At 39.8% G+C, this 16,617-nt stretch overlaps 1 protein-coding gene and 1 long non-coding RNA gene across 3 annotated transcripts in view; one reads left to right on the top strand and one right to left on the bottom strand.

The window, feature by feature from the left end:
- The first annotated feature begins 1,453 nt into the window (after positions 1-1,453).
- Positions 1,454-2,264, top strand: LOC127528377 (uncharacterized). The gene is made up of 3 exons (XR_007935259.1): positions 1,454-1,707; positions 1,989-2,066; positions 2,165-2,264. It is a non-coding gene; the product is annotated as an uncharacterized LOC127528377 (long non-coding RNA).
- A 4,243-nt stretch (positions 2,265-6,507) lies between these two features.
- LOC127528371 (ADP-ribosylation factor 1) overlaps positions 6,508-16,617 on the bottom strand; it is a 153,109-nt gene continuing 142,999 nt past the window's right edge. For both annotated transcript variants that reach the window (XM_051928904.1, XM_051928905.1), the window contains exons 4-5: positions 8,071-8,195; positions 6,508-7,968 (exon numbers count right to left, since the gene is read on the bottom strand). In XM_051928904.1, the coding sequence (XP_051784864.1) occupies positions 7,807-7,968; positions 8,071-8,195 (287 nt within the window). In that variant the 3' untranslated portion in view covers positions 6,508-7,806. The remainder of the gene's footprint in view (positions 7,969-8,070; positions 8,196-16,617) is intronic.

The raw sequence follows: 16,617 nt of genomic DNA, 5'->3' as shown, positions 1-16,617 counted from the left end.
GTCAAACCGTCCCCTATGGTGTACCCAAGGTATTGCACTTCTATGGCAATGACTGTTTTTTCAGGGTTAATCACAAGCCCAGCTGTTTTTAACTTATCAAACACATCCGCCAGGTGTTGTAGATGTTCCTCCCAGGTCTTACTGTACACAATGTCATCTATGTATGCTCTAGCGTACATATCTGCTCCTTGCAGTACTTTGTCCATGAGGCGTTGGAAGTTCGCCGCAGCTCCATGCAACCCAAATGGCATGGCCATGAACTGGTACAAACCTCCGGGAGCCCTGAAAGCGGTATGTGGTTTTGCCTCTTCTGTGAGTGGGACCTGCCAATAACCTTTGCAAAGATCAATTGTTGTTAAATATTTTGCAGGACCTAGCTGCTCTACCAGCTCGTCCACTCTAGGCATTAGGTAGGTATAGAAAGCTGAGATGGCGTTAAGCTTACTGAAGTCCACACAGAACCTCATCCGTCCATTCTTTTTAGAAACGAGTACCACAGGACTACACCAGTCACTCACTGAAGGTTCGATGATGCCTAAACCTTTCATCTGTTCCAGCTCCTCTCTGAAAACCTCTTGTAGGCGTGCAGGAATCCTACAATATGATGTTTTCACAGGACCTGGGGAGGTAAGGCGAATATCATGATGTATAAGAGGAGTCTTACCAGGCAAAGATCCAAACAGACCCTCTGGAATCAACTGTTGTACTTCTGCTCTTTTTGTCTCTTCTAGATGTTCCAATGATGGTCCTACTTTGACTTCTCTGCATGATGGCAAGTACTGCTCCTCTGATTCCTCTTCCTCCGAAACACTACGAATTAATAGCTGACTAGAAGGGTCAGTATATTACTGCCATGGCTTCAGCTTATTAATATGAAAAGTCTGCCTTAATTTCCTAGGGTGATCAGGCATATCAATCTCATAAGTGACGGGACCTTTTTGAGCAACTACAGTGTATGGTCCTTGCCACTTGGCTAAAAGACTGCTCTCTGAAGTAGGCAATAGTAACAGTACCTTCTGTCCAACTAAGTTTTCGGTCTTTGACTACCTTGTCATACCACGCTTTCTGCTTGGCTTGTGCATTTTCCATATTTACTTTTACACACTGCGACAGGTTGGCAAATTTTTCCTGCAATTTAAGGACAAATGTTAGCACATTTTGGGATTCAGTTCTGTCTCTATCTCCCTCTAGGGATTCTTTTAGCACAGAAAGGGGTCCCCACACGACGACCATACAACAGCTGAAACGGAGAGAATTCTGTGAATGCCTGTGGAACTTCCCGGTAAGCGAACACCAGGTATGACAGCCATTGGTCCCAATCTGATCCAGTCGTGCTAACAAATTTCCTCAACATTTGTTTTAGGGTAGCATTAAATTGCACCACTATCCCATCTGTCTGTGGGTGATAGGGTGTGGTCCTTAACCCCCGAATTCCTAACCAAGTATTCACCTGTCTTATCAATTTTGCTGTTAAGTTGGACGCCTGGTCAGTTAACATTTCTCTTGGGATCCCCACTCTGGCAAACAGCTGTATTAAAGCCCTCACGATGTTACTTGCATTTGTCTTTTTCAGGGGAAAGGCTTCTGGGAACCGGGTTGCGTAGTCAAACACCACCAGAATATATTTATGTCCAGTGCAGCTATGTTCGACAGGACACACAATGTCAACCGCTATCCTGGAAAAAGGCTCTTCCAATACAGGCAAAGGTATTAGTGAAACTTTGTCTCCTCTCTTCACTGGTCCAACTTTGACATTCTGCACATGCTTTTATATAATTTGCTACATCTTTAGACCATCCAGGCCAATAAAAATGTCATGCTAGCCTATCGGATGTCTTTACTTGACCCAAATGACCTGACCATGGAATGCTATGGCTAATATGTAGCACTTTCTCCCTTAGACTAGATGGCAACACCATTCTCTGCCCATAGTCATCTTGATGATACAGGAGGTCATCTTTTAATGATAAATTTCTCACCCGTCTTAGACTGCAAACCCTTTGTGGCCTTGTCAAAGCAGACACGCAGACTGGGGTCGTCCCGCTGAGCGGAAGCCACATCACTCAGTAAGTCACTACTGTTTCCTGTGAGATCCAAAGGCAATATGAGCTCACCCTGATTCTGGGGTACGCCCCAGACCTTCTCACGCCTTCTCTGACTACAGGCTTTACAGACTGTGCCTCTCTTGTCAGCTTCCCCAAACGGCAGCACATCCCAGCCATCCTGGGCATTTTGTTTTTGCCTTGCCGCTTGGACCCCTGTGAGCATCAGAGTCTCCGCCTGCAGAGTACTCCTTAAGAGATCTTTGATCCCCGGCACGTCCAACCCTAGTAGAATCGGGTAAGGCATGTTGTCTAATATACACCCCTGGGTAACTCATAACTCAAACCTTGAAATCTCCAGGTTCACCCAGACCAGAGGATAGGTGACTTCTTCACCATGGACACACCTCAATACTACCTGCTGACCTGACTGTACCACTTGGTCGACCAAACAGTCTTTCCTCACCAGAGACTGGGTGCTTCCTGTGTCTATTAATGCAGGGTACAATTTACCTGCCATAGAAACCCTTAGAATCTTCTCCCTGTTCTTAAAAGGTGTCTTTTCAGGTACGGGGCATGGAACAAAAAGTTTTGTCTACTTTCGCTTGTTTGGACAAAACTTAGATAGCCTTTCTGTCCACAACCATGACACAACCAACATCCCCTATAATCTGGCTTTGCAGGTGGGTTGACTAAACTCATAGGACCACGACCTATTTCACCCTGAGACATACCTGTGGTTCTGGGCATCTGACTGACTATCTTCCTTCTACAGGTTCCTTGGACAATGGGCGGCCAGGAACACCTCAGCCAGCTCCGCTGCTTCTCTGTCTTTGGCTGATGCTCCTCTACCCATGTACGGATTTTAATGTCAAATACCTGCAAAAGTTGTTCTAACAAAATAAAGTCAATTATCTGGTCTATTGTGTTTCTGGGGTTGTAACCATTCAGTGTATAATTCCTTCAATAGTGTCGGAAGTTCTTTAGGAGACTGACCTTCCTCCCATTCAAGAGAACGGAACCTCACCCTGTACGTTTCAGTGCTGATCTCGTACTTCAAGGATGGCAGCTTTTAATGAGTCGTAGATCAGGGATTACTCTACTGGCATGGCCAAAAATGCCACCCTGCCCCCTCCTGTAAGTAAAGGAACAAGACGGATTGCCCAATCTGCTCTTGGCCAGTCACACACAGTAGCCACCCTTTTGAACGTGGAAAGGTAATGTTCTATGTCCTAAGGCTCCTGGAAGGGCATCAGACGAGGGTATTTCCATGTTCTTGCTGAGGCTCCTCTACTTCTTTCAACAGATTCATCTGGGTTGGAGGACTGCGACTGTTGCACCAAATTCACCTGTCCCTGTAGCTGGTTGAACTGGTGCTGCAGACCTTTGAATCTCTGTTCCAACCATTGGTCTTTGTCTTCCTGCACAGCGATGAATCGTTGCAAAAGCGCCTCCACTGCACGGATATCCCCAGTGACTTGGACTTCTTCCCCGGCCTGTACTGCTCCGGAGGCCACTCCTGTATTGCGGTCTAGAGTCCCAACTCCTTGAGGCTTCTTTGGAGCCATTCTGCCAAAAACGGTCTTCGTCCGTACTCCAAAATCAAAAATTCTGTCTCACTTTTACCACACCTGATCGGATCCCACTGCTGCCACCACAATGTGACACCCCGTGTAGTGGGAATTGGGGTCACCAACTTACACTCTAGGTGTCTAGTTTGTGGGACCGAGCGTGACCAGGATGATGGTGTAAGACAGGGAGACACGGACACAAAAAGGGTTGGGTTTTTTGAAAAATAAAAAGTGAGGTTTTATTTAAACAGGTGCACTTAAAGTTGTATAGTTTATTTATTATGTACATGTTCTTCTTAAGTTAGCATATGCTGGATTTATGTCCAAGTGTCTGTTGATGGCGTTTTCATTTGATAGCCAAGACTCGGCCAAGTCTCTGGCACTTTTAGTACTGGCCTTAAATTTTACTTTTACATTGTCCCAGTTGAATGTATGTCCTGTTGATTTAGTATGTGCATAGATCAAATGATAGTGCGTCCTTTCTTCTGACGGCGTTGCGATGTTCCTGTACAAGTGTTGAGATAATTTTTGAAGTTTGTCCTATGTATACCGCTGAGCAAGAATTGCATGGGATACTATAAACTGCGTTTCGTGTTTCTGCTGTCGATTTCTTGTTTTTGGCATTAAAGAGGACTGTGCGCAGATTGTTCATGGGTTTGTGTGCTATTCTGACGCCCCACTTGGTCAGGATGCGCACTGTACCTTCTGACACCTTGTGGTGATAAGGGAGTGAGTGCCAGGTGGGGTGGGGGGTTCTGATTTAAGTCGATTGTTTGCCAAGTTATTTGGCGTCTCCTGTGTAAGCTCCGATTAATGAATGTTTTTGAGTGTCCGTTTGAGGTGAAAAGGTGGAAGAGATAGTGTCTCATTAATTTTTGTTTCCTTAGTATTACAATGAGTGTGGACTCGTCTGAATAGGATTTTCACACAGCTCCGTTTATGAGATACCGGGTGGTTGCTAGTGAAGTGTAAAATCTTGTCTGCGTAGCATTCTTTGCGGTAAACACTTGTGGTCAGGGTGGCGTCATTATTTCTTTTGATGTAGATATCCAGGAAGCTGATGTGTCGGCTTTTAAGGCCAGTACTAAAAGTGTCAGAGTTGGCCGAGTCTTGGCTATCAAATGAAAACGCCATCAACAGACACTTTGACATAAATCCAGCATATGCTAACTTAAGAACAACATGTACATAATAAATAAACTATACAACCCCCCCCCCCCCCCCCCTAATCATACGGACTTAGTCACCTCCCCCACCCCACCCCCCCAAATGTGTTGCTATATATGGCCTTTGATTCTTGTAAGTCTAAGCATTATCCTCTGATGAAGACCCCTGGTAGGGGTTGAAAGCTCAGGAATAAAAAATACTTTATGATACGTGATTCATTTTTTCTCCCTTTGTGGATCTCCAGCTGCAAATATGCAAACCGTATCACAGACCTTCTCTTCCATATATATATATATATATATATATATATATATATATATATATATATATATATATACTTACAAGAAAAATATTTACAATAGGCAGGGCACAAGCCGTAATGCTTGGTAAATTCAAAACACTATTCTACCAAGTACCTTTCTCTAAGACAATCTAGTCAGAAAGAACACCCTCTAGAGGCCATGATTCCCTTTTGTATTTGACACCCTTGCGCTGATCAATTAAACTGCTGAACGTCATCCCTCCCGGGGTACGCGATGATGTGAACGCGTTTGCAAGAAGCGGCGTATCCTGTCCCGCATAATTACGATAAAAAGTCCGTGCAGCCGGCGCGCGCATAGCTGTGCTGGCTTTTGAAACACAAACTGCCCTTCTGCCTTATGTGAAAGTAAGCACTTTCCATTTTTCCCTCCTTCCCCTGAGCTACTGCCCAGACAACTACAAACATGGGATCCCTTTTCTAAACCGCGGTAAACTAATATTAAGGTGCTTCACACTTTTACTCATTTAGTTATGAGGTCGCGGGAGGCACACGCAGGAGCGGAGGATTGACAACACCATCCAGGCCGGTCAATGGCAGGGCCGTCTCTCCAGTCTACATGAGACCCGCCGCGACGCTTCCCAAAAGGCGCTAATATGGTCAGTGAAACATGTCTGTCTGCATTATATAAAAAGGAAAAAGGCAAGTTTCCTTTTATACTTTTTTAACCTTTTTGTTTCTCAAACAAATGACTCTCTTAACACCATGCAGAGGACACATAACTAATTTTATTTAATTGCTGGTAATGCCAGTAAGGCACATTACCACAGACTTGAAAAAATCTTTTGAAAAAAGTCTCATCCCAGGATTTTCTTTATATTATATAATGGATTTCCAAAATTAGTGCTGCAATGAAGGAAAAAAAGTCAAGCACTCTACTTAAATTATCTGGAGGCACGTCCTGACTACATCATCATGCAAATAAATATCGTTCACCTACCTTCATTCTGACCAAAACAGTATCCTGCTAAAGATACAATAAAGGGCTGCCGTTGATTAATATACTATACCAATGAATCTGTATATTTGCCTTTATCCAAAACTAAGTTGAGTGATTAATGGCTTGAGTAAAACTTAAAACAGGCACAAAAGGGTTATTACAGGCAGAGTAAAAAGACCTATTAAGCGAAAAAAAGTGGTTAGCTTGACTACTTGCTAATGTATTGGTCAAGAGTTCTTTAAAGTTATTTTATCGATTTATTAAGTAAGAAGAAAACAACTACTATACCTGCAGGAGTACTTCAGAGGGAATCAAAAAGCACATAAAATGCTAGAAATTAATTAACATACACCAGGTGAGGCAGTCGTAAAATGACACTAAAGTAATGATTTTGGCTTCATCATGAGGTAGCACAGGTCTCCTCACTATTATACTGGACAAGCAATTATTAAAACACTATTAAACATATTGAACAATGTAAAGATTTTATTCTAACCGAATGAATTACAGTGTTTGTCAAAATGAAAACTGAAACAAGAATACATATAAAATATTTAGTATTCATGTAAGGAGAAAAAAAAGTCACACCGCTACACAAACCCAAAAACCAAAAAAATAACCCTGGACAATTCTAAAATTTTCAGTGTTGACTGAAAGAAAATTTAGAAGGAAAAAAAGATTATATATAATAAAAAAAGAGAAAAAAAACAAAGCTTTAGAGATGGCAACTCTGACCTTGCAGCATTGATGTATACCAACTCAACCGCAACTTCAAAAGTGAAGAGACAAAGCTTTTTTTTTTTTTTTTTGAAAACACTGGAATGACTCATGCAAGATATTTTATATGTTATAAAAATGTGCCACGGATTTTTAACTACAAGTTTACTGTAAACCTCACTTGCATCATTTAAGAAGAGAGCCAAAACCAGTGCAACGTTTTGCAGACTACTGGAAAACTCTTCTCTAGAGTGGTTTACAGTGACTAAATTGAATATTAGGGGCCCAACATTTAATTTATATGTTAAAAGCATACCAAATACAGTTAGAAATCTAAACTTTGCTTTTAAAGTGTCCAGTCTGTGCAGCTTTCAGCCCCTTCAAGATCAACAAGTGAATTCATTAATAAGTGATCCATGAGATGAATTATTATCAAGATGGCACTTATTGCACTCTATAGGCATGTAGCTCAATATCACTGGGCAAGAAATGCCCCTCCAATTTTCTCAAAGAAACACAGGACCTAAGTCTGGCCATTTCTTACTCCAAATATTACGTTGGTATGTTTAAGATGTTCTCAATGAAATGTACATCCTCATCATTCACTAAATACTTCAAATTAAAACCAACATCCAATTAATACTCTCCATACAGACACCAAAACATTTTAACAGTAAATTTTCTCCTCTTAAGGAATAATGTACTTTTGAGTTACCCTTCTCCTGTGCTAATACATGTACATTATATATTTTTAAATTGGGGGTGGGGAGGCTGAGTAAATATTGCATAGGAGTGCCAGAAAGAGTCTCATTACAAAAGACGGCTATTTACATTAAATAGGAATTCTAATTATTTCAAACTTGTTTTATTTTTTTAATATTTTCCCCCACATCTAAAAAAGAAAACTGAATTCATAATACATGTTATGATTTCAACAGAAATGAAATGAGGTCAATTTCTGGCACTCAATACCACAAAGTAGCATAGTTTGCCACGAGAGAAAAAGTGTAGAATAATCAGTGAAGGAACAGATATGAGGATTGATGAAAGCTATTTCTGGTTTCGAAGCTGATTGGACAGCCAGTCTAGTCCTTCATAGAGACCATCTCCACTGGTGGCACAGGTTGCCTGGATGTACCAGTTCCTATGACGTAGAGAGTGCAGTCCAAGCTTGTCTGTTATCTCTGCTGCATTCATTGCATTTGGAAGATCCTTTATATGAAAAAACAAAAAACAAAAAACAAACAAAAAAAAAGGTCACGAAGGACTAAAATCTTAAAGAACTGACTGACTTTTTCCAGGAAAAGTACATACCTGTTTGTTAGCAAATACTAGAAGCACAGCATCTCTAAGTTCATCTTCTGCCAACATTCGCATTAATTCTTCTCTAGCTTCATTTACTCTCTCCCTGTCATTGCTATCCACCACAAAAATCAGCCCTGTAAAATGAAAACATTACATATAAGGACAAAGGCATACTAAAAGTACTGTAGCATTTACACCTTAAGAGATACAGGAAATACTAGTGTTCTAAAAGGAAACTTCACATGAATGTCCTTACAAGTGGTAACTACAACTGCCTGCATCTGCCTGTCACATTGAGTTTAACCCCTTCACCGCCCTCTGCCGGATATATCCGGCACCGCTGTTTTAATGCTAACGCCATACTGCCGGAATTATCCGGCACATTTGCCTGTGGTTATATGAATGCCTGGCAAGTAGTATAACTGACGGTTTGGCGTGGGTATTATTACTACGTTGTATTTTGACAAGTCTGTGGTTGTTTTGGCCGGTCATGTGACGTGATTCGCATGTAACAGCTGTGAATATGGCGAAACGTAAACTGACTTCAAGTGAGGCTTTGCAGGCGATTTTGGACAGTTCTGATCATGATTGTAGCAGTTCTGAAGAAGATTTTAGTGACAGTGATGAGCAGCAACGTGCGCTGCATGATATTGTGAATGAAGACGCATCGGATGACGGCGCTGAGTGGGTGTATCCCCAGCATCTTAGCTGGGCTGCTGCCTGTGGTGAACTACCTTTTCTGCATTCGTTTGAGGGAACGTGTGGCTTTATTGTTGATGTAAACAATTACACTGCTGAGCAGTTTTATGAGCTGTTTGTGTCACCTGATTTGATTAGACATTTTGTTCATCAGACAAATCTGTATGCAGCACAGTTTATTGAGAAAAATCCCAATTTACCTCCACATTCCCGTGTTCGTGCTTGGTTTGACACTGATGAAAACGAAATGAAAAAATTCATTGGGATTTTGATGTTGATGGGAATAATCAGAAAACCAGATATTGAGATGTACTGGTCTACAGATCCTATGTATGCAACACCTATTTTTGCAGCTGTCATGACACGTAACCGATTCTCTTTGCTGCTGAAATTCTTTCATTTGAATGACAACAGAAACGAGCCAGATAAGAAAGATCCAAACCGCGACCACTTGTTCAAGCTACGTCCTTTGATTGATCATTTATTTGAAGCATTTCAGTTGCCCTACATGCCAGGACCGTCAGTTGCAGTTGATGAAAGTTTATTGTCGTGGAAGGGCCGCTTACAGTTTCGACAGTATCTACCATTGAAAAGGGCACGGTTTGGTATCAAGATGTTTTGCTTAGCTGAGAATTCAGGTTACATTTATAGATTTCGTGTATACACTGGCAACTTGCACAACATTTAGTGGTCAATACTGCTTGAATAAATGTAAAAAATGTAAAAAAAATGTAAAAAAGTAAAAAAACAAAAATTGTTCAGATTTCGCCTGGCTTGGGGAATATTTAGGGAGTTGGCGGTTAAAGGGTTAAACAAAGCAGAAGAAAAAAGGGAATAATTTCCTGATGCATTCAGATATTCTGTAGATCCATACACTATGTGCTGTGGTAGTTCTGGTACTACAATGCCTGCTTTACCAATTTTGAGGTGTAAGAGAGAAATACTTGGTACATTTCTTCAAGGTGCCCGGTGCATATGCTTATGTGCTGGCTTTTTTTGAAGTAAACAAGAAAATAGCAGTTAGTAACAAGCCCACCCTTGCCCCTTCCCATTTTTCTCCAGACAAACTGTGGAAATATGCATGATATTGTATTTTAATAAGTCTACAAGTGAGGAAAAAACCCAGAGCCATAATGTAATAGGGATGTCACAATACCAGAACTTTTGTATTTGATACCAATACCAATGAAATTACATAATACTCAATATGTATTCGATACCAATGGCAAAAATGGCTGTTTATTAACAAATATCCCCATTATTCAAACTTATTGTATCTTTCTCAGTAATAGAATATAAAACAACTATAAATATAAGGGTAATTCAATTAGTAAAGTCAATCTGAAAATTATTCAGTACCAAAACGGCTAACACACTTCCATGATCACTCATGGGTAGTTCGAACATGCACAGCAATTAGCAATTAGCCTTGTTGAAAGCCAAGGTCAAATAAACATGGGACACTCTTCTGTGGGATTGTACCATTGTTGAACAATGCAACAGTGTGACTCTTTTGGTAAAAGGGAGTGAAACCTGCTGAAATTCACTGATGTTGGCACAGTACAGAAATAGAAACAGCATGACTCAACGAAAAGTTTATGAAGTGGCAGAAAGGTTTAAAGTGTGAAGAACAAGTGTAACCAATGAACCTTACTTAATCTGGATGAACATTAACATCTTGCACAAAAGTCCACATTGACACGGTGAATGCTGTCATCAAAGAACGCCAATTGATTATGTTGCTGGCCGTTGCTACATATTTGGAAATCGGGATGTGCACATGCCAACAGCATGATCACCTGGGGTATTTTAAAGTATGTGCAAGATGGATACTCAAACAGCTTACTGATCTGTATAAATCAACATCCTTTGGTGAACTTCAGAAGGTTTCATTCCTTCTGCTTAGTGGAGTGTCCAAGTTCATTAAGTATCAATTTATTATCGAAATATTGGTTCTTGTGACATTCCTAGAAAACAATTAATGTTGCTGGTATGCTGTGGATTTTCTAAGTTAGGCAGGTATGAGTAACAATACAGCAAAATAAAACGTGAGAATAAGGCCTAAAAGAGAACAAAACTTTATTAAAATTGATGTTTCAAAATTTTTCATAACATATTGTGAAATGGAACAAACAAACACCAATTATAGGACTAAATGTAATGATGTTATCGATGGGTGATGCAAAGAACAGTATAAATGCAGTTCGCAGTATTACTTGGCCACTAACCTGTCCACGACCCTGTATACATACATACGCTACACATACATACATACATACATACATATACACACACACACATACATACATACACATACACGGGCTGTCAAAGTTAAATGGGAAGTTCAGTTTCAAAACTTTGCCTGACGGCTCAACCGATAAAAATAAGGTTGTGTGTAGTTACTGTAAAGCTGAATTTAATTATCACCGGAGTACAAAGTAGTCTACAATATCACATGCAAGCTGAGCATCCATTTTACACTAATAGCATTAGTCCGGGTAATATGCGACAGACCACGCTTGACAGTGTTTGGCAGAAACCAATGGACGCATCAACCCCTAGCTAATTAACGGTAGCAGTTGCTAAATGGATAGCCACAGCATGCAGGCCGATTTACATAGTGGAGGACGAAGGTCTGCACAACATAATTCGGATCGCGTCCAAAGACCCAAATTACCCTTACTGGTTACTACTGGACATCACTTGGAAATCACAGCTATCTCGGGGTTACAAGTCAAGTGCCTTGAGCATGGGAAATGTGCTATATAAATAAAATGTATTATTATTACTACAAACCGTTATGTCGATGAACAGTGGAAATTGCATTCGCATGCTTTGACGGTCATAAAAACATCACAGACATCATGCAGAAACATTTTATAGATGTAGCAAAGCAGTGAAACACTGAGAATAAAGTAAGCACACTCAGTGCACAAAACAATTTCAGCGGCGAGACAGCTGCCTTTCGAACACTTGCCATGCATCGTGCACAGCATTCAACATTCTGTCACAGTGTCTCTGCAGAATAGTGCATTTGACGCCGCACTTTCCAAATGCCGAAAGGTGGGGCACTTCAAGTAAAGTCCATCAAATACTGCAGAACTTAAACAGCAAGTCGTGCATGGCCTGAAGACTGACACTTGTACAAGAAGTGCAGACTACATGGAACTCCACTCTGGAGATTTTGAAGCGTGTGTGAAGAAACGAACAACTACTAAGAGATGCATTAGCCCTACATAAAACTAATGTGGTCATGACAACAATTGCTGAGCTGGAGAAACTTCAGAAGGTGGAGGCATTGTTCGAGCCCTGCAGGTAATACACCTGATCTTTTTTTTTATTTTTTATCTTCTAGCAATCTTGCACGCTGTTATTGAAATATGTGAGTCTCCATCGATTATTAAATACACATAGTGGGAGCGTGGAATCTCTTACTTTAGCGGCAAGTTCTTTTTTCATACTGTCAGCTATTTGGCCAGTCCTTTAGCATGGTTGTCATAAGTCATATTGATGTTTATGTCATTTTTTATGTAGTAAATATGAGTGGGCCAAATTGTGTGAAGGGATGTTCGTCTTTTGCGATACAGTACGCAATGTTCACTTTGATTTTAAGAACCTCCTCATTAACTTATTTTTTTGTGTGTCATTAGCAGCTGTCACAGATGACGAGATGCCATGTGGGTTTTTTTTTTTTTTTTTTTTTTAATTTACTTTGTTTTCTGAAAAGCTATGCTTATAAGTTACTCCGTTTTAAAATCAGGTTTCCAGTAACGTATGGCATTGTGCCTGCCAACATTTCTCCCGATACTTATCAGTACCTGCAAAACACTGGACTGATCATAAAAAAAAGACTGGGAAATCTTTTAGCCACTGTGTATTAAACTGGTACGTTTTTTGTGTCAGATAATGAGACATTTAGTGGAAGGAGCCGCCTCCTCACATGACGCAACAGTAGTAGCACTGAGCTTAAGTTGGACTGGGAGGGGGGCTTGCCATCCTCTACTCGTTGCCTATTCTCTCCTGTGAATGTTGTGATATTACATTACATCCACAAAGAATGTTTAATTGCAAATTCAATAAAAAAAACAAACAGCTGAGGTGTGGTCATTAATTGCTGGCATCCTCAAAGAAGAGATACAGCAACCAGTGCATGCTGCAACATCAGAACCCCCAAAGAAGAAAGCATCTCTCTTAGCGACTTCAGAGTTGGAATTTGATGAGGAGGAGGACTGTATTCAAAAATGTCTGGAGTGCTATAAAGCAGAGCCTGTCATCAGCATGGAGGATTGCCCCCTAAAGTGGTGGTCCACACATGCTCTGGTATACAAAAAGCTAGCTTGCCTTGCTCGCAAGTACTTGACAACACCTTCCACATCAGGGCCTTGCGAGAGGTTGTTTTCACTCTCTGGGCATATTGTGCAGAAAATGTGAGCTGCCTTGTCCTCTGGAAATGTGACCAAACGTTTATGTTTAAGGAACTTGCTTGGTTTAATAAAATAGAAATAGTTTATTATTCATAATAATCCAAAAGGCCAACCTGCTGTTTCTGCTGAGAAATTAACTTGGCTAGCTAGATTAACAATTTTGAATTGTATTCTGTTTATAAAATCCTGTTTCTGGAGTTTTTTTATTGCTTTGAGTGAGATTTATTAAGCATTATTGAGAAATACATGGAGACTGCAGTATGAGACTACATGTCTTAATAATGTCATCTGTTTTACAATATAAATCCAACTGTTTGTTTTCTATGATCAGCATTGCACAGCCCTAAAGTATGAGTGAATAAAGCTTCCTCACAGTTGTAGTTTTGTCTTTATTTCCTCTTGTTCCAGTTACCCAAACATGTGAAGTACATTTATATGCCATTATATTGTGTCCATTCTTCTTAATATGGTCCGATTGTGCTTAAAAATCTTTGTGGTAAAATTTCAACATTAAAAAAGAAATACATCTGATTGTAAGTCATGTGATTAATTGCGATTTAACTTTTATCGCTTGACAGCCCTAATAAACACACAAATACATATATATACATATACATACATATATATACATACATATACATACTAGGGGTGGGCAGTATGACCAAAATTCTATATCACGGTATTTTTCTAAATTATCCTGGTTTCACGGTATTCGACGGTATTTTTTTCCCCATGCATGAGTGGATGTTAACCACATTTTCCACTGCAATTACTGGCTAAGAATAACCTATTCCACTGTCAAGAGTATTGTACATTGTACAAAAAAAACATTTTAATGTGCACTCAAGTATTAATACAGGTTTGCATTGCCCCATAAAGTGATAGTTTTCAAGGGGGTGGCACTAATGGAGAAGGTATCACACTGCATGACAGATGCAGTCAAAATATAGAACCTTTTTATTGAACAAATTTTGCAAAAACAAACTATAATTTTGACAACATATTTTCAACCATACAAAGAGGCATTTAGACTTAGTAAAATATCCAGAAGTGCTTGTCAAAATTTGTATTGCACTGAATATGCCTTAAAAAAGGAATAAATAGTAAATATTTTTTGTAAACCAACTACACTTTGTTAATGTTAACAATCTCTGTCCACTGACACGTTAAAGTGACTTTATCATCATTAAACTGCATATTTAAACTAATAAATAATAACAATAAAATAAATAATAGTATTATTACTGATAGTTGCACTATTACTTCAAGACTTGATTCAAGCCCAGGTGCATTACATAGTATTCACCAAAATTCACCAAATTAAAATAAAATAAAACAAGTGCAACTTGGTGATGACATCTTTACCAACTAAACCATCATTTAGGCAAACTGCATTAATATGGACCTTGCTTCAAGCTAAGCTATATGCATAAATAATAAACCTGCAACTTGCATTTATAATGCTATTTGTGGTATAGCCCTACGGAATCGTATTAGGGCCACAGTGAAGAAAAAAAAAAAAACGGACACAGGGAAGAAAAACACAAACTATATGTCGAGAATAAAGTCAACATTTCCACTTTATACTCGCCGTTTATGTTGAGATTAAAGTCGACATTTCCACTTTATTCTCATAGTTTACTTCAAAATTAAAGTAGAATGTCGTAAACTAAACTTCTTCCTAAAATCAATGTTTAATTTACTAGATTTTGTCAAACCCCGTCATAAGCTAATGCAGCACATTAAATGCTTTGTGTTAAGTGTTCCCCGACCCAGTTGTTAATCACTACGCTTCTTAAACTGACTTCCTCCGCACTAAGAGGAGGCAGCAATCACTGCACAGAATCCATTCACTTCATGATATTCCTGCTTTCTGAAAATTTAGAATGCTAAGATAAATACTTGATATCATTTTCATTATGAAATGCATTAAAGCAGGTATTACACATGCACGGTAGTGAGGCGGTAGTGCTGCTCCCTCGCAGTAAGGGGTCCCCAGGTGTATGTTCAGTGTTAGAGAACTTTATGGCAGGTGTGACGAGGCTCCAAAAAACTGGATGCATGAATGGCTATCGCACAGGTTTAACTTAAATATTGTGTAAATGTTGGGTTTGTGATCTGGTGGTCGGAGACACGAACACAGAATTCAATGCATGTTCTTCTGAGCGGGCTTTCTTTATTGCATGCACGCTGTCTCTATCTGACAAACCAAAACCCCAGTTCCTGTCCTTCCTATTTCTTTCACCACATAACCAATCACCACACGATATACGTCTTTGTGAAATTAAAACAAGTTATAAACTTAGCCCACGGAGTGTTCAGACCTTTAAAAATATCTTCGTTATACATGTTTAATTATGCCATCCATTCAGAGTTGCGCCCATCTCTGAACGAGTCGCCAGCACATCGCAGGATGAATACTAGCAAAACATACACTAGCAGGGTCAATATAGCATAACAAAACCCCACATCCTACATGACTTTGAAAGGAAACTGAAGCACGCCGAATAAACCCACCACAAAATCATGCAAATGCAAGGCAGGGTACACCCAAGAAACCTTTGCTGCAAGGCAGCAGTGCAACCTCCACGCCGCCGTACCCCATATGATTAATGCATGCTTTAATGCATTTCACCATGAAAATTATATTAAGTATTTATCTTAGCATTCTGTCTATCTATCTAAATGTTCAGAGAGAAGGAAGATCATGAAGTGAATGTATTCAGTGCGGCGATCGCTGCCGGCGCCTCCTCTTAGTGCAAGAAGAAGTCAGTTTAAGAATCTCGGAGAACACTTAACACAAATCATTTAATGTATTATATAACTTATGACGGGGTTTGAGAAAATCTAGTAAATTAAATATTCATTTTACGATGAAGTTTAGTTTACGATGTTCTACTTTAATGACAAATTACGAGAATAAAGTCAACATGTCGACTTTAATCTTGACATAAACAGCGAAAATAAAGTAGAAATGTCGAGAATAAAGTGAACATGCCGTCACACTATTACACAGTACCCAGGTACATTATACTGTATTGAAAACAAATAAAACAAGTACAACTTGGCTTGCAGTATTCTCCAGTAGTATAGAAACAGTATTTACACATCTGACCTTTTAAAAGTAAAGTATCTCCAGGCAACGGACGTGACTCCTTTTTCTCGGCAAAAGTTCTTCTGTGTCATCATGTTCAACTTTATCGCCGGCTTCAGTTTCAGAATGTTCCCTGTCCATTTTCACCACGCAATACCTACATCACCATACCTATTTAGTGGTGTAGCAGTGAAAAAGAGCCCATGTGCAACAAATCTGTGTTTAGCGGTGTAGCAGTGAAAAAGGTCCCCACTTGAACAGTTTCCCGCTGCGCCACGTTCTGAACGTCGTTTAGGCAATTTAAACCGGTGTTGCGGTATAAGAAAAATCCATATCATA

The sequence above is a fragment of the Erpetoichthys calabaricus genome, chromosome 6 (assembly GCF_900747795.2).
Source record: "Erpetoichthys calabaricus chromosome 6, fErpCal1.3, whole genome shotgun sequence".
Lineage (NCBI taxonomy): Eukaryota > Metazoa > Chordata > Cladistia > Polypteriformes > Polypteridae > Erpetoichthys > Erpetoichthys calabaricus.
The sequence above is the reverse complement of the archived record's forward strand: the minus strand, read 5'-3'. Positions and strand labels throughout refer to the sequence as shown.